This window comes from Oculina patagonica, chromosome 5, assembly GCF_052425735.1.
Source record: "Oculina patagonica isolate OP01 chromosome 5, crgOcupat, whole genome shotgun sequence".
Classification (NCBI taxonomy): Eukaryota; Metazoa; Cnidaria; class Anthozoa; order Scleractinia; family Oculinidae; genus Oculina; species Oculina patagonica.
The window spans coordinates 17,405,885-17,424,659 of NC_135762.1; the positions used below are offsets into that span (position 1 = coordinate 17,405,885).

The 18,775-nt window shown below is 39.5% G+C and overlaps 1 protein-coding gene across 1 annotated transcript in view; it reads left to right on the forward strand.

Annotated features, from left to right (window-relative positions):
* The window catches only part of LOC144653097 (ATP-dependent translocase ABCB1-like), a 30,361-nt gene that overhangs the window by 6,795 nt on the left and 4,791 nt on the right, over nucleotides 1–18,775 (forward strand). The window contains 20 exon segments of the mRNA XM_078513023.1: nucleotides 149–528; nucleotides 4,878–5,049; nucleotides 5,751–5,875; nucleotides 6,115–6,231; nucleotides 6,859–6,913; nucleotides 7,355–7,468; nucleotides 7,780–7,896; nucleotides 8,772–8,897; nucleotides 9,800–10,003; nucleotides 11,008–11,178; nucleotides 11,481–11,642; nucleotides 11,802–11,874; nucleotides 12,268–12,386; nucleotides 13,055–13,237; nucleotides 13,531–13,635; nucleotides 13,981–14,058; nucleotides 14,314–14,397; nucleotides 15,340–15,552; nucleotides 16,798–16,898; nucleotides 17,837–17,977. Of these exon segments, the coding sequence (XP_078369149.1) occupies nucleotides 149–528; nucleotides 4,878–5,049; nucleotides 5,751–5,875; nucleotides 6,115–6,231; nucleotides 6,859–6,913; nucleotides 7,355–7,468; nucleotides 7,780–7,896; nucleotides 8,772–8,897; nucleotides 9,800–10,003; nucleotides 11,008–11,178; nucleotides 11,481–11,642; nucleotides 11,802–11,874; nucleotides 12,268–12,386; nucleotides 13,055–13,237; nucleotides 13,531–13,635; nucleotides 13,981–14,058; nucleotides 14,314–14,397; nucleotides 15,340–15,552; nucleotides 16,798–16,898; nucleotides 17,837–17,977 (2,840 nt within the window).

The following is an 18,775-nucleotide window of genomic DNA, read 5'->3' on the forward strand; positions in this document are numbered from 1 at the left end:
CAGGTATTTCCACCTTTATTGGAAGTTATATCTTAATTGCTTTAAAAATATTTATTTGATCACTAAAATGGTTAGGATTGGATTGATTAAGTAGTTCCCAAAGATACCTGAGTCCCATGTGGTTAACATTTTTTCTTCTTTTCTTCAGTTTCGTTTCAGTGATAAATTAGATGTACTGCTTATGGTCCTGGCAACTATATCAGCAATTTGTCATGGTGCAGCCCTTCCCCTGCAGTTTATTATCTTTGGTGATCTGATCAATAGCTTCATCGATTTTGCTAAAGTTCAAACTGCTAATGTTACACAGCCATTTGATCATGAAGGACAGATGACAAAGATTTCATTGTACTATGTGTATCTAGCTTGTGGAACCTTGGCCATTGCATATGGCCAAATGGGACTGTGGTCACTTACTGCCACACGGCAAGTGAAGGAAATGCGTTTGGCTTTCTTTAGATCTGTCCTAAAACAAGACATTGGTTGGTTTGACACAACTGATCCTGGAGAACTTAACACTCGACTCACTGAGTAAGTCAAAGTTGTCACTTCATTGGGTCGATTACAGTCAGTCACATATATTGTATAGGGTTTAACATGCTGTGGATTAACGTTCTTTCCCGTCGGATTGGCTACACTGATCTACACTCCTAGAGGCTTAACGCTAGAGAAAACACAGTAAAACTCCGAAACTGCACCACCACCACCACCTGCTACTCCTCCTCCACCTTCTCCTGCTCCTCCTTTCCCTCCACCTCCACCTCCTCTTCCTCCTTCTCCACCACCACCACCTCCTACTCTTCTTATCCTACTCCTCCTTCTCCACCACCACCTCCTTCTCCACCTCCACCTGCACCTCCAACCCCCACTTCTTCTTCTCCTCCACCTCCTTTTTTCGACTTTTTTTGCTTGTTTACAAGCAAAAAAGTAGGAGAATAGCGTTTAGTGGACTCAAATCTGAACCGGAAGGGATCGCATTCTTGTTAACTCTCAAGGGAATACTTTCCGCTGTGGGTGATCAAAGCGCGTGACTTGTAAGTGTAACTCTATAGTTGTGCTTCAGCACTTCCGTTCTTGTAGAAAAAACGTGACTTGTCAAATTTACAAACATTATATAAGAATCAAAAACGTGAGTAGCCCAAATCTTACGTCACATAACCAATTAAGAATGTAAGCGGTTAAGCGCTCGAAGGCAGTGAAGTTTAAAACGATTAAGAACGCAATTTTTACTAGCACAAGTCTTTAGGCGCTAATATTATTTTAACCTAAAACGATTAACAACGCAAATTTGTACTCGTACAAGTCTTTCACACACTAAAACGTTGCTAATAGTTAACCAAAGGGAACTCATTTCGTGACAATTGGTTATTTCTGCTGAGTTGCACAATTGTGCTTCAGCTCTTCCGTTCTTGTAGAAAAAACGTGACTTGTCAAATTTACAAACATTATATAAGAATCAAAAACGTGAGTAGCCCAAATCTTACGTCACATAACCAATTAAGAATGTAAGCGGTTCAGCGCTCGAAGGCAGTGAAGTTTAAAACGATTAAGAACGCAATTTTTACTAGTACAAGTCTTTAGGCGCTAATATTAATTTAACCTAAAACGATTAACAACGCAAATTTGTACTCGTACAAGTCTTTCACACACTAAAACGTTGCTAATAGTTAACCAAAGGGATCTCATTTCGTGACAATTGATTATTTCTGCTGAGTTGCACAATTTAGAATTGCAACATCATCTAGCGAAGCGCACTATTACTAAAAATAGATTTCGCCACATGATACCCCCCCCCCCCCCCCCCCGCGTGAGTCGGACAACAATTTTAGTCGAAGATCCGACAATAACACCTTGATTCCCACTGCAAAATTATTCAGGCTGCCGAGAAATTTAAGCGGCGGATAGCGAATTACTATCGAATTATATAATTGCGAAGGATTGCTTCATTTAGGCACCGGAAAGATCGTCGGTTGCAAGAAATTCAGAATTCTTCCCGAATTTGACGGCACTGATCGCCGGTCATCCGATCTGTTTCGACACATGATAGATAGAGGGCGAAAATATTATGCTATTCAAACGCCTTTCTAATGGAATTGACGGCGGGTTTGATTTTAATAAAGCTGTTATTTATCCCCATTACTATTACAGACTGCAGCTACAGCTGCCGAGCTCGATCAGTGTATATTAAATAGTATTTGCCGCGACAATTGTGTAACGAAATTGACCTCTTAAAATATTCGGGTCAGGCAAGGGGACCGATCGGACGAGCGTTTCTTTGTGTAATTTTGCGGTGGCATAAATCTGAGGTTAGCTCTGTTGTGTTGGAAAATGTGCCACTAAGAACAGTGTAAACGTTTTGCATTTCTCATAAAAATAAATGTTTTCTTTCAGCAAATCCCGGCAGCAAATCGGGCCTTTATAATCCATTCAATAACTGAGAGTAAAACATTTTACACATTTATTGAATAATCGCTCTGTTTGACAAACCTTTTGTTTCAAACCACGGTTTGAGCTTTCTACGTTGCACAGGTAAGGCTTTCTCTCGAAATCCGAGCCAATCTGGCCATGGTTTTGTGAAACAATCGCTAAATATGCCTCCAAAGTGCCCGCCAACCATACATTGCTCTTACAGAGAGCGGTTTGTTTGTTTGAATTTTGACTCACACCGGGGGTCAAATTCTGTGACGTCATTAGTGCGCTTCGCTAATTGCAACATCATTAAATGTGTTAAGTGATATTTATTTAACAAATAAAGAAGCCTAAGCCATGTTTTACACTGTCATAAAACACGACGGGCAGTTTGAGAACACGAGGGAAATGTAGAAAACATGAGCCGCAGGCGAATGTTTTCTACATTTCTCGAGTGTTCTCAAATGCCCGGAGTGTTTTATGACAGTATAAAACATGGCTTAGGCTTCTTTCTTTGCTTTATGATATAGATTTTAGACACCGCGAGTGAAAAGTTTAATTAAAAATATGTACAACAAGAGCGAGTAAACGAAGATGAATAGCAGAAAATAGTTTACGGGAAAACCAGAAAACTGACACAATTTCATTCAGTGTTCGACGTAAAATAAGGCTAAGCGTTTCAGGTAAGATTGTTACCTTTCAATCTTGATCTTGTTTTTTTGAACTTCAATAAACTTCACCGACTCTGAGTGCAATTTCGTCTCAGCATAATATAGTATTCTCGGTGACAGCCGTCTCTCGCTTCGCTCGACTTGAACAAGCGTATAAATAATTTCCAGAAAAGCTATTGCTTCGGATCTTTCCGTAAACCTTAATTGTTGTCACAATCAAGTTCCAGCATGAATAGACGATTTAAGAGGAGATTGTCGAAGAAAATCTTCGGAAGAAAACTCTCTCGCTCGCTTTCACTTGCGAGTTTCATTCAACTCAAGCAGTGAAGACCGCGCCGCAATTTTTCCCGCCTCACTTCGTTTACATCAAAATGAAATGTCCAGTGGATTTATACTTATATTAAAAAGGAATTTAATAAAACAATTATTCCATTCGCCTTTGTTGGATACGAGTGGTTATAGCCAACGAACAGTCAACGACGCGCGAAGCAATCGAGGAAAGCTGACGAAAAACAATAAAACATGATTTTTCTATGTTTTATACTCTGATAAAACATAGGTTTTTAGCCAATCAGAGCGCGCGTAGTCTCCTATCTATATTATAAAAGTGTTTTTGTAGCTAGCCTGCGAGCAGGCTCTCTATTCGGGGCAACGTGAATATTGAACTGCTCGAGCGCCGTGAGCGCCGAAGGCGCGATCCCGCGACACTCGCGGGATTGCGCCTTCGGCGCTCGAGTGCAATATTCACGTTGCCCCCAAATAGAGAGCCTGCTCGCAGGCTATTTTGTAGCCTGTTGTGAAATTACTTCCGGTGGAAGCAGTAAACGTTAAACGTTTCTTCTGTTCAGAAGTAAATGCATCGATCGCCATTAGAAAAATAACAGCAACTGTTTTGCTGGAAATGTAGTCGTTAGAAATGGCATGTGTAGCTGTAAGGTAAAGAATAACGCGAGGAGAAGCGGCTTTTGGTAATATCCAAACGAAAATTTACTTCTCAATGTGGGGTTAAGATTGCGTGACGAGACAAAAGGTAACTCTGTCGTGCGTAACCTTACCTGCGATCAGGCGTTATTTTTCTGCATTAGGCCGAGTAGAAATCTTTCTAACTCGAAAGGAAACAACTATTTCGATTAAACATGTTAAAGGCAAACGTCAAAGTTTACCTTTTTTAACCAAGCCAAAGTATATGAGTCGCAAAGCACCCAGTCGTCGCGACTGACAAATACAGCATTTACTCCGCGAAAATAAAAAATGCTTGAATTGAAAGACGTTTGAATTCTTCCATGATATGTTCGAACAACAATGCCCAGAATAAACCTTCTACTCATACTAACCTCGTGCAAAAAAAGTCGATATCTCGAAGAGATCTTTGTTTTTCTTCTCCTTTTCCTTCCCTACCCTCCTCCTCGCTCCCTCTCCCTTCCTCCTCCTCATTCCCCTCCCCTTCTTCTCTCTACCCTCGTCCCCTCATTGTCCTCGTCCGTGTCATCTTCCTCCTCCTCCTCCTCCTCCTCCTCCTCCTTTTTCTTCTTGTTCTTCTTGATGTTGTCGTCGTTGTTGTTGTTGTTGTTGTTGTTGTTGTTGTTGTTCTTGTAGTTGTTGTTGTTGTTGTTGTTGTTCTTCTTCTTCTTCTTCTTCTTCTTCCACTGTCATCTATCACGTAGACTGTTCGGAAATTTATCATGACTTATTAATTTTCATCCTTAATTGGAGCGATGGAGATCGAGTAAAGTCTTTTTATGGACGTTATTTTTACGTTTATGCAACAAAATACAAAGGCGATTTTATTTGTTTGTGCAGAGACCTGAACAAAGTGGATGATGGTATTGGTCACAAAATTGGCATGTTTCTTCAAGCCATCACAACAGTGCTGGTCGGTATTGTCATGGGATTTGTTTATGGGTGGAAGCTTACTCTCGTAATGATTAGTGTGAGTCCACTGATGGTAATTGCAGGCGGATTAATTGCAAAGGTAACTTGATAATGATGATGACATTTTATTTACTGTGTGCTATTGACACTTTGAGTTTAAATTAACTAGGGAATAGCCATCGAGACATATTTGCGTTATCCACTGTAGAAAACGACGGAGTAGTTGCAAGAAGTCTTGTTGACGGCAAGGTCGCGACTGGTGTCTGCCAGCGATCCTATTTATCCAATGGGTGACTATTAGTAAACTTCATTATGATTAGCACGGAGCGCTAATGCCTAGCTTGCGTTGCAGACTATACCGGGGTTGTAGTTCGTCTGCAACGCAGGCTACCTCATCCCTCATTACCGCAAGTCTTAACCATAAGTTATCGATACTCGTAAAATTAGTAGAATTGACTAATAGATCACTAACTGGGTTATGTTAAAGCAGTTAGACCACTTTTTTTATTTCCGTCAAATTTGATAGCTGGTAAAAATAAGGGGCTCGACAAGTATCATGATCACCCATAGAGACTTCGAGTTCTTAGTCTGGTTGTTTTTTGGTCAACGATGGTTTAGCCAATCAAATTCATGGATTTGCATTAGGCCCCCGTTTTAATACACAGTTGATGTCGTATTCTGTCGGTATCGATGAGATTCGTTGAAATTGGAGGCTAGTCCGATCAATTGAATCGCCTCATAAATTTTGCAATGAGCAGTTGATTATATCATTTCGTCATTATCATTATTGGAATTTCGCAGATAATGACGTCGATGACAACCAGAGGGCTTGACGCTTATGCCAAAGCTGGAAGCATAGCAGAAGAAGTTTTGTCATCAATAAAAACTGTTGCCGCATTTGGAGGAGAGAAGAAAGAAATTGCGAGGTAAACCAGAATTCTGAACATTAGTTTGGCCATTCAATTTGTTCTTTTATTCACGTTCTTGAAATGTGCTATGAAGACGGTTGCTTCAGAAAAATTATCATTTTAAACTGATGCCACATACCTGCGTTTTCTTGTTGGAAAGTACTGGGCAGTGGAAAATAAACAATAATAGTTGCACTTCGTGCAATACATGTAATGGTATGCTATGTAACCGTTTCTATGTTAAACTGAACCTGCAGATATTCCTCCCACCTGGCAGAAGCTCGAGACTTTGGTGTCAAGAAAGGTTTTATGACAGGACTGGGAATGGGTTTCTTCCAAGTGATCATTTATAGCAGCTATGCTTTGGCCTTTTGGTATGTTTATGGTTAAGTGGTGAATATAATCAGTAATTTGTATTTACCACGTTTAGGTGCTGTTTGTAAGGATTGGAGTTGGCTTGTTTCAATATGGTGACAATTTTTTCAACCTGTCAACGAACACTGCCTTGTTTTGCGTTTTTTCTTTGCCGCGGCGGTAGTGAAGACGGGTAATTGACGACCTTATAATGTCATTGGTTTGAATAATTCCTTGTAATTTTCATTGAGTGTGATGAACTCAGAATCTACTGAGTCTGACATGTTGGCCACTTCATCTGTGTAAGCGATTTGTTTTTCCTTTTATATTTTTTCCCCGAAGGCCTGAATTCTAAGCGCCTTGCATGCCCCGAAACGTTTTTAAATTCCCGCAACCGGACCAGGTGCGTCTAGTGTTTGTGTCAGATAATGATGCAACAGAAATTATTTATATAACTGTATCTACTGCAGAACGTATCCTTCTATGGAAGATTTAATTTACTTTGGTTGTTTGACAGGATGGCTGGAATAGTATAGGTTAATTAGGTCGAATAATTCGAAATATACCAAACAGACGTGATAGGGAAGTGTTTATCAGTACACTTATCAATATTTATTTATTAATGTATTTTTTACCAATATCGACAGGTATGGTTCAAAATTGATCATTGATGAGGAAATGAATGGAGGACAATTACTTATTGTAAGAAGTATAGTATCACTGTATTATATTCGTGAACAAGGGATGGGGTTTGCCTCGCGATGACAGAACTATTAGATTATGCACCTTGTTAGTTTTTTTTGCCAACTATAAATAGTGTGGAAGAAAGAGTGACAAATATGCCATACGAGATATATTTTAACAAAAATATATTCTACTCATATAACTGGCAACAAACACTTAATTGGACGATGCAGAAAGCTTGCTGAAGCTAATTGTCATTTTGTTGAGCGTAATGTTGTTCTTGTGCACGAGGTCTGGGCAGCCACACTGGTGTCGTTCTTGAGACACACACTTGTTGACTTTAGAATGGAATGAAGTTGTTTTCATCCAACAAAATGTTTTTTTCCAGAATTACACTAGCTAGCAAAACTTTCATTTTCATTGTCTTGTATGTAACATGTAGCTTTTTATTTTCTTCAGGTATTTTTTTCAGTTTTGTTTGCTGCCATGCAACTGGGTCAAGCCGGTCCCAACATGGAAGCCATAGCAACAGCAAAAGGAGCGGCTTATAAAGTGTTTCTTATAATTGACAGGGTAAAAAGAAACTATCGATTATTGATAATTGATGTCAGAAATATTCACAGTCCATTCAAAATACCTAGAGAAAGGTTTTCTGAGAAACCTGCGGTAAATTATTAGTCTTTTTTGATGTAAACCTTGACAGAAAGCCTGACCTAAGTCCACGACCGCCGCAGAAATTAAACTCTTCGGAATTGAAGCGTTGACGGTACATTAGTAATTCACTTAATCGAAGCATTGCTTGCTTAGTACATTACATACGAGTCAATGTGCTGCTCTCTCCTGTTGTGACCTCACGGCACACTTTCTCATTTTGTTTGTTTAAGGTCCCTCCAATTGATTCCAGTTCTACGGATGGAATAGAAATTGAGCAAAGTGCTTTCAAAGGAAACATAAACTTCAATAACATCGAGTTCATTTATCCGTCAAGACCAGACGTAAAGGTAAAAGGAATTTTGTTAACATCTTTTCTCTGAGTAGAATGAAATAAATTTGTTTCGTTTTTATAGTGGTAGGCATTTTTCGTTGTGTCATCTTCATTCCAGACGCACATTCGTTTTCTCAGTGACGTCGTTTGAGATTGGAAACTACCGCTTAGTACATTGAGTAGTTGTGTGGCTCTAAAAAAAACTCTTTTGATTACGAATGTTCTTGCTGGAACGGTGCTGCTTGCAACGTTGACGATTCGGAGAGTACAAGACGACGAGCAAAATGTAGCGTACAGTCAAAACCCCGCTAACGTACGTCTCCTAAGGCAGACACCTCCCGTAAACAGACACTTCATCGTGGTCCCAGCCACATACAGCTACTTCATCTTTAACCTGCCATAAGCGGAAACGTCTTCTTAGCGGACTGTTCTTTTTCCTATGGGTGTCCGCTTACTACTCGACTTCGTTTTCGGTGAGCGATGGTCAACGAGGCGTATACGGGGGGGTTCAATTGTAATTTCGCCTTACCAAAAACGTAATGACCAAACATATTCCTAAAATGAGATTTAAGCCTAGAGTACTGACCTATATAGGCAATGCAGATCTTCATTTGACCGGTAGTGAACGCTACACTCGGAACTAACCTAATAACCCATTCTAGCGGAGAAACAACAGTAAGACTCAAGAAATGGAACGTGTGCACAACAACTCGTCCCATGCTTTTTCGGGAAATGCGGTTGTCGCATTTCCTAGCAACCGAAGGCTTAAATTCCCATTAACATTGTGAATGAGATTGCATTTTCTTCTCCATATGTAGTACTCACCAACGTATTGATAAATGAAAAGGTAAGCAGCAGTTTTTGATGAAAATGTTGATCTTTTTTTCTCAGATTTTGAACAGTTTGAACTTGACTGTTGAGAGTGGCCTGACTGTTGCATTGGTGGGTGAGAGTGGCTGTGGAAAAAGTACAGTTGTTAAGCTTCTACAGAGATTTTATGATCCCAATAGTGGGGAGGTAAGACCCTCTATAATGTCTAAACTTGTTAATAGGATGCTTTAACAATTTGCTCTAACGAAGTGCTTACGCTTGAAACGCTAGCTATCTTTAATGGTAGTAGAATGGCAGTAGTTGAGTTTAATTCGCTCTATAGTTCGGTAATCAAACGAGCGATCAAACAAAATTGAACGACTGTGGAGAAAAGATCCGAATTGTTTAAGGCAAATGTGATTAAGACAGAATTAGACGAAATGAAGGCCTGTTACTAATAAGTCAAAGCTATGACAACATTTGGGAAAAAATAACCGTTGAACGTTTTGGTAAATAAAAAGATAACAGCATAGTTAATAACGAACTTTGTGTTTCTAAATTGCTCGCCGTAGTGGCCAGCTAAAACGTGTCTTGAAAAACTAATCTCCTGATCCATTTATTAATGTTTGATGCTGGCGATCTGTACGTCGCATTTAATGCACTCGTCTTAAATCCGTGTCAACTTCTATTGTTAAAAACCCAAGTATCTTCGTGTCCAAGTTTTTTTTTTATCGTTGCCCTCTTCCCGAACAAGATTTAATCCTGTTTTCAAACCGATTTTCACTTGTTATTGTAATTATTTTAAGGGTCCTGAAAGAGGTGGAGGAGGGAGAAGAATAAATTCCAAATTTTGCCCAAATCCCATTTCCCAGCCTATTTTCTGCCCAAATCCTAGCCCAATTCCCATTTTCTGTTTGTTTCTCAGTCCCAGTGACCCCAAAAGGCAAATCCCAGTTCCCTTTTTATACCCCAAGTGATGATAAACTTCTGCTTCAGGCCCCTCTATAACACCAGTAGTATTAATCTTTTTCAGCAATGATTCATTTGCTGTTGAGCATTACTTCCTGCTTGGTTATTTACATTGCACATGTGCCTTTGTGTTCATAAAGGTTACTGTCGATAGCCATGACATTCGTAATCTAAACTTGAAGTGGTTGCGTCAACACATTGGTGTTGTGAGTCAAGAACCTGTCCTTTTTGCCACAACAATAGCAGAGAATATCCGGTACGGTAAAGATGGCGTTACACAGGAAGACATTGAAAGAGCAACAAAGATGGCTAATGCTCATGATTTTGTCACGAATCTTCCACAAGTAAGAGGAATTTCACATTTGCTTACGTTTCCAAGCTGCATGTGATACTATATGGCAAGTTATCTTAAAAACGCAAATGTTTGAACACCTGCTAATCTTTAAGGGATGTACAACATTAGCTGCGGAATAACTTTTTTTTTTTTCTAATTTAATTTCTCTTTTGTTTCCGGTTACGAGATCTAGTTTGCAAGGTATATGGAATCCAAAGCATAAGCAGAAGAATAAGCTAATCAAAAGCTCATTTCCAGTGCTTTTATAGTACAGACTCAGAACAGAAAAAATGGCCAAAAAAAGTGAACGAGGTTCCAAAATTTCTCTTACGTTTCTTGTCTTTTGTAACGTACAGTGAAATCTGAGAATGAAAGATGTTCCGAGAATGTTCACTGTGTCAGCTAGACAGACAACATAAACTAAGTTGGAAAATAGTTATATTTCGGTAAAACTTAGTTTTGTCATTTGTTGTCTAAACATTCTGACCAAATATTCGGAATATCGTCCGTTCTCCATGTCCTGAAACTATTAGCAGGTACTGGGTTACCGTGGAATCCCCTGATATCTTCCTGATAACTCCAACCAAAAGTTGTTTCCCTTAGAGTTGCATCACTAAGTCGTCGAACACTGTCATTTTACTCCTGATTTCTCGAGCAAGTTTATGTTTCCCGTGGATGTTCGAGAAATTAGGATTCCGGTGTACCTGTATTGGCCTTCTTTACTTTCTTTACCCACCTTATCCAGCTTCCGCCACCTGAAATGTTTAGCGAGGCTTCGATAAAAGCGAGGTTTGATTTTATTTCGTGTTTTCACCAAATTCTTTCATTTCTGTTTTAATATTTGTAGACTAAGTAGATTATGTAGACTAAGAAGCTGGTTTTCACTACCGACAAATCCACCAGAAGTGAAAGCCTCTAAGCCTACATCTCGTCTGTTGCCTATCGTGCAATGTGAATTTTGTTATTCGTTCTTATATGGAAGTTATTCATGAGAAAAATTTCTCCATTTGTCAGGGATATGAAACTCTTGTTGGTGAGCGAGGAACTCAGCTTAGTGGCGGACAGAAGCAGCGAATTGCCATTGCACGAGCTGTTGTAAAAGATCCCAGGATATTGTTGCTAGATGAAGCAACTTCAGCATTGGACAGTGAAAGTGAATCAATTGTACAAGCGGCCTTGGATCAAGTGAGTGTATAGTAGTAGTTCATCAATGCTTTTTTAACTGTGCTCAGGCTGTGCCCATCTCCATTTTATTTTGAGACGCAGTACTGACGTTCAATTGGGGAGGGGGATTCTGTTCTTGATTGTATGAAATAATACTTCTTTTGTCAGAGAAATTTATATTTAGCAATTTACAATACAAGGCTCATAGCCTGCGAACAGGCTTTCCGGAGCGATCGTACGTAGGGCGCTGGAGCGGTCGAACGCTACAGAAAGCCTGTTCGCAGGCTACAAGGCTCACTGCAATGAGGATTTTAATCTTCTAGGCTCGTCAGGGTCGCACAACCATTGTGATTGCTCACCGTTTGTCAACAGTCCAGAATGCTGATGTTATTGCAGCTATTCAAGAGGGTGTGGTGGTCGAGAAAGGAAGCCATGATGAACTCATGCAGACTGATGGAGTCTATCATCAGTTGGTCACATCACAGGTATCTAGCTAACGTGGTATCACTGTTTTGTATTCTTTGTTGTTTTTTTTTTCAATTTTTATTTGTGAGTTTTGTTTCCGAGGAAAACAAGAGCGTTTTTAACACATTCTGATCAATATGTAATAAAGATTTGATTTAACATTTGTTTCGTTTTGGTAGACATTTGAAGAGGAAAAGAAAGAGGATAGTATTGATGATGACGATGATGAGAATAATGACGAAGAAGGCCAATGTTGAAGCAAAAGGTCGGGAATCTTTTTCTTTATTTTAAGTTTTAGTCTGTCTTTTCCATTCTTCCAGTACCCACCTATTTAGCAAAAGGAACTGCTTTTCAAGAACGCAATATATTTTTACCAACGTCAATAGTGCTCGGCCAAGAAATTAGTACGCCGAAAGTGGAAAAAGGATTTTTCGAATAACTAAGTACTCAATAATTAGAATTGATTTTCAGTTCAATTGAATATATCAAGCTGTTTAAAGTAGCCTTCGTACAGCCGTCTCATATTTCCTTACGCGGCACAACTTCCCGCAAAGGCGTTGGTGACACATGCGGGTGTTTATCAATCACAATAATTTATGCAGACTGATGGACCGAGTCTATCATCATGACATTTTCCGTTTTCAGAGTCATCAGTAATAGTGGAATTTGCGCGTAGTATGTCACGCATGTCGAGTGACAGTGAACATGATGACAAGAGAAGAAGCACTTCAGTTCCAGACAGACCCAAATCCGACATAATTGAGGTACAGAATAGTTACATAACAGCTTATCGTAGAATGAATGAAAGTATTTTTATGGCTGATCATGATCAGTTGTGACTACTTGTGACTATAGTCATGCTGATCATGGCTGATTGTGATCGGTCGTGCCTGCCCTGGCTGGTCTTGACTGGTTGACTAGGCTGAATGTGATCGGTCGTGCCTGACCTTGCTTGACCTTACATGTACCTGGCCGTGGGAAGTTGTAGCTGATTGTTGCAGGTTGTGTTTTGATGTGACTGCCTTAAGTCATTTGTTGATGGTTGTGTAGCTGGACATGGCTTCCTGTGACAGGCCATGGTTTAACAAGTTTATAATGACAATATATCTTATTGTAGTGAATACTGGATACGCAACGACAGGATACGCAAATATTGACCATTGTTTTAAATTCTTGGAGTCTTTTTACTCTTTTTTTGCATGTACCAATAAAATTGAAGTCTATTTTATTGATTTTATCAAATTTTACCAATTGTATGCTTGTTGTTATTCATAGCTAGATATTTTTAAATTGTTGTAATGTATATTTTATATTATATAGGTGAGGGCCACAGGGTTACCAGTCTACGACTGTAAAGTGCTCCCTCGTTAAATAAAGTTACTACTTACTGCTACATGTACATACTTGTTTTTTTTTTTGTTAATTAATTTAGGATAAGAAAGACAAGGATGACAAAGAGAAGATTTTAGAGGAAGAAGTAGAGCCTGCTCCAGCGACACGCATCATAAAAATGAACCTTAGTGAATGGCCATACTTGTTGTTTGGAACCGTTGCTGCCGCCTTAAACGGACTATATCCATTTGCATTTGCCTTGGTTCTGTCAGAAATTCTTGCTGTAAGTGAAGTCAGTATATTTTATTAATGCACACATAGCGGAGCGGCGGCCGCATTTTGAGACCGCGGTATTCGATTTGTGATTTTCGAAATTGGATACATTTACAGCCAAGCCAATCTTTGACTAGACATAGAGGCTGTCCTTTAACTGAAAGAACAAAGCTCTTCTTATCTCAAAAACGTCGAATGAAAGTGGCGTCTTGAAAAGTTCATTATTTGCATTCCTCGAATTGGTATACATGTAAATAGTTTGATGCCTGTTTGATATGCAATTGTTTGTTTTACCCATTTTAGGTCTTTGCTTTGCCAGATAAAGATGATGTGAAAAAGAAGTCTGAGTTCTGGGCTCTGATGTTCCTTGCTGTTGGTCTGTCAAGCTTTCTCTCTCAATTCATCAGCGTTAAGTATCATTTTCATTTTTTGTAATTAGTAGTCTAAGTTAGTGACGTTTAACGTCAAACTCAAACGTCAAAGGTAAAAGGTTTCCTGTCTTTCCTGTTTTGCGAGGGAAGATACTATATTTTTACAGCTGGATGAAATGAAATCACTTGGTTGAATTTTTAACTAAAATGCCAACAAATGCGTTCAAAGTTCAATTATAGTTTTGGTATTAACTAATTCATTGGCAAAGGTCAGCTTCATGCTTCCGTTCATTTTTTGAGGCCAATCTTATAGTCATCGAGTATTTTATGTTAACAGTGCTGTAATTATTAATTTTTTTTAAATTTTCTCCTTTCTCTTCAGGCTTCAATGTTTGCCAAGTCTGGTGAATTGTTGACTTTGCGGCTAAGGAAAATGGCGTTTGAGGCTATTCTCAGGCAGGTCAGTTAACTATTTCAGTAAAAGAAGGATTCAAGTATATTTTGTATGTTTGTGTGCAATCCAGTTTCCAGGGGAATTAACACTTTTCTGTGAGACTGTTGTTTTGTCCGCCTACTGTGAAGCTCAATGTGTGCTGAAGGTCGACGCCATCATTGGTTTCGATTCCAGTCGGGAACTCACAAAATTATCCTTTTCAGTCCCATACTCATGACAAACTAAATACAGGTTATTTACAGGTTTGTGTTTGTTTAATAGGATATGGCGTACTTTGATGATCCACTTCACAGCACTGGAGCATTAACTACAGCACTGGGAACACATGCTTCAGCTGTTCAAGGGGTAATTATGCCTGGCTACACATAGTTTTTAAAGTAACAGTTTTGCTTTTTAATTTTCAACTGCTTGAGCAGTAGATGCGTGAAACAATTCATTAAAAAATGGAAGGTATTTTTTCTTGTTGGTTGTTTTTCAAGTAATGGCTCGATCGGGTGTTGTTTGACAACTTGGCTTCATGACTGGCCCGAGGAAAGCAAAATGATTTTGTTTTCCGAGAATCGCAATGTTATATAGCACGGCTATATAACACAAACGGCGAAGAATTAAGAAAACGACGGTCGTCGGTCAACATTCGCAGGCAACAGTGCGCTGTTACCCTCTGACGTCATTGATTTGGCATTGTTGCCCGCTCGGAGATTTCTGGCGGGAAACGGTTTTATTGTTAGATGTCATGTGACTCGAAGTAGCTATAATGAGAGCGCGCGTTGTTGGGGAAACATTCTAGTTATATAAAAAAATTGTTTAAGCTGTCAGCAATGATTATTGTGATACCAGGACTTAGCCTGGCTTGCAGTTGTTTCAAGAATGGCTCTTGGTTTTAAAAGAACTCTAAAGTACATTTTTAAACTGTTTTAGCTCAAAATAATAACAGAGTTATCCAAAGGGGCAAATAAAGGCGAAATCTTGCAGTGACGGACATGTTTCTCTAGCATGATTCCAAGAGGGCAACAGTAGCAAATTCAGTTTTACTTTAACAGTGGCTTTTCTACCCAGGAAAATGTTCTCTTTAACGTATATCAGTAACCTGATTTTTTGCACCCTTCCTGTTGCAAAAAGGCGGCTAACACATAATCATTGACAGTAGTAGTGAATTGAAAATTATTGCGCTGACCGGTTTTTCTTTCAACCGTGTAAGCATGGTGTGAATGTGTCTATATTATATCTGTACCGACCTGTGCCCGCCCTTTTATTTAATATTACTCAAGCCATGTTTTTTTTTTTCAGGCAGCAGGCACTCGTCTTGCTATCGTGGTGACATCTGTCGCTACAGGTGTTGCCTGCACCGTGTACGCTTTGTACAATGGCTGGAAGTTGTCTTTGGTAGTTCTGTCTTTTATACCATTTCTGATAATAGCGGGTGCCATTCAAATGAAAGTAGCATTCATAGGACGCGGGACGTCTAAGGATGGTGAAGATGAAATCATTCAGTCCGGCAAGGTGAGACACGATTGCTTTATTTGGATGCAAGTTTTGGTCGTGAAGTCTGTCCACAAATGAAAGTTGACCAAGTCGGGTTGTTTAAAACTAAAGGTAACGTCCACAATAGAAATGTGATGGCAGTGCAGCTAGGCTCAGCGTAGTTCCCAACATCATTAAGGCCTTTGATGAAATCTTGTCAATTACATATTTAGTCATAATTGAGTACTTTCCTCCAAAACATGAAAGGAAAACGCTTTGAGTGCTGCAATGGGTGCAACATTTTGGCACTGTCTGTTTACCTTTGTTACTCATTAAAATACGTTATTACTCGCAATGAAAACACGGTTCAGAAAAGCTGTTTTTTTCTGTTTCTTTACGGTAAGTAAGTAGTGCCAAGTTGTTGCCGGTAAGAAGTTATTGCATAAACAGTCTTTCGCAAGATCGGATGCGTGGAGAAAGAAACTGCAAACCAAAAGGAAGCTTTTTCCATTTAATAAGTCTTCCTTCAGATGTAAGTTATGCCTATGTAGTATTGACGAGATACCCATTTACAATTTCCATTGTTGTAAATAAATTAAGTAGTAGATATCGATTATTACTTATAATATTTATTCTCATCATTACCAGGCATCAGTTTCATAAAAAAGCTGTCTTGTTGTAAGTCATTTTCGCGCGTCGTTCGATAATGTACTTTCAAATCGATGGACACCTAAAATACACCTGTATTCTTCACGTATAATGAAACATCAATGGAGGCTATACACCAATCAAACGCCAGGACAGAAGAAGCTTAAGACGGATTACTTAGACCCGCTTTCAGTGTTACGTGCATAGCTATCTTTCTACATCCATCATTCGATATCATTTTTTGACAGCGTCTTTCGACGTGCTGTTTGAAATGAGCCAATCAAAACCGATGTATACCGTTGTTGGTTTCGTGCAAATGAGCCCACAAGGTCAGTGAGGTCATGCTAGTGGGCTGTGATTGGTGGATTTCGATCCGTGTTGTTTGTTAAGCACGTCGAAAGATTCAGATGGATGTCGATAGAAAGCCGCTATGCACGTGGCACTAAAAGGGGGTGTAAGACAAACATAAAAAGATTTGGCTGAATTACAGCCCCCATAAAGCAAATTCTAGCTATTTACTTTTTTGTCGGAATTCCTTTGACGCTTGCCTAACGCTTTCCATCCATGGGAAGTGAAATAGTAAGGTCATAAAAGTTAACGTTAAGATCGATGACGTACTATGTCTTGTCTTCATAGATTGCAGTGGAAACAATAGAAAATATCCGAACTGTGGCGTCACTGGGAAGAGAAGACACTTTCTATAACGACTACGCTCGGGCTTTAGTTAGCCCGTATAAGTAAGTTTTGTTGCGGTGATGATCATTGCAATGTTGGTTTTCATATAATTGACCTTATTATGTATTATTTATTATTCAATAATTGACGTTAGTATAGTATAGTAATAATTTATTCAAAAAATGGGCGCGTTGTCCATGTATAGTCAGAAAGTCGTGGTGGCTTTACCCCTTCCGAATAAAAATGGTCGCTTCCGCGGTAACAAATGTAATCATTGAGACTCACTGGGATCAAGCCTGTCGTGTTGTGATACTAACAACAGCTGTAGCTAATAATAAAAATATTTGATATTTCACAGAATTTGCGCACAATATACGCTAAAGTCGTCTACCACAAGGCCTACTTTGGGACCCAAAGTCGCCGTAACTTTGGGCGACTTAAGGCGACTTTACGCGATTTTAGGCGATTATGTCCAAAAGTACGGACGAGTTTGGGTGACTTTAGGCGTCTTTGGGCGATTTGAGCGACTTCAGGCAAAGGTGACCTTTTTGGCATTTTAGGTGACCGACCTAAGTACAGTTGTGGTATACATACATGAGAATCATCAGGTACACCATAACGCATTGTTACAGAAAATTCTATACTATCTCCATGACTTAGAGCGACTTTGGGTGACTTTGAGCGCCTTTAGGCGACTTGGGTCCCAGAGTAGGCCTACCACACTGAACCGTCACTTTTTTAATTTTATTTTTATTTTTTTCTTTTTTCATGGGTTTTTTACTGCAAAATCGGACTATATGCCGGCATTATGCCCGATGTTCCAACTAAAGTATTATGCCCAAGGCTATGCCTACATAGTTTGCCAGCATCATGTGTCAACCCTGCATGCAAGGACAGTTTGCCCTGGTACAGGCTCTGGGTGCATGAAAAGCTTTTTCTTGTTGTTTGTTTTCTTTTGATGAATTACACGTACTAATTTCAAAGCTATGTGTGATTGTAGGAAGGCGTTGAAAAGGGCCCACCTGCAAGGAGTATCATTCGGCTTAGCAGAAGCATTCAGGTATTGTGCTTCTGCGGCAGCATTCAGATATGGAGGGCACCTCCTGGTGAACGGAGAAATGACCATGGATGAAGTTATGAAGTAAGTTATCTCTTATCTTCACTTATTTTTTAAAAAAACCGCGCTATTAACACACTTACTTGGTCGATCGCTTTACCGTCAGCGAAACGTTAGCCCCCAACCTCCCCCCTCCCCTCCGTAATTTTTATAGTGGTGCCAATATGACGCGAAATGCAGCGTAGAATCGCATAGCTAGGAGATTGTCGCCATTGATTGGCTATCGAGGCGAGGTATATAGTGGATTGCGACTGAAAGCGAGGTTGACGGATATTACACCGTAGCAACGCGTAGCTTCACATAACAACGTCTACAAATAGATCTATTTTTCAAAATATTTTCTCAGTTTACGAAGACCTGACCGAGGCGAGGAAGCGCAAGATTTTCCTTTAAATTTAATTCGGCTCTACGAGCAGCGGAACATTTTCTTCACCGCATGAGTGAAACGGAGAATAAAAATAGAGAAAATGTCCGTATCGGGACCTCGGAGTAATGCAGTTACGCACGACCACTGTAGAAACCTCACTAAAAGAACGAAATACTACAATTCTAAAAGAACAGCTTTATTTTTTGAATAATATGTTGATAGTTTGACAGTAATGTCTGCGTACAAAAAAACACGGGAACGAAAGAAAAAATGAAAAACTTCGTTTACTCGATAAAGACAGTTATAGAAATTGTTTTGGAGCCCAAACGAAAAGATGACTTCTACATTCTTACTGATACTCACGATGTAAAAGCGGTTTCTGACATCAACAAAACGACACACAGCCAGCGATGTGTGTGAAGGACCCGCTAATAGCGGGTAAAAGCATCTGTCTA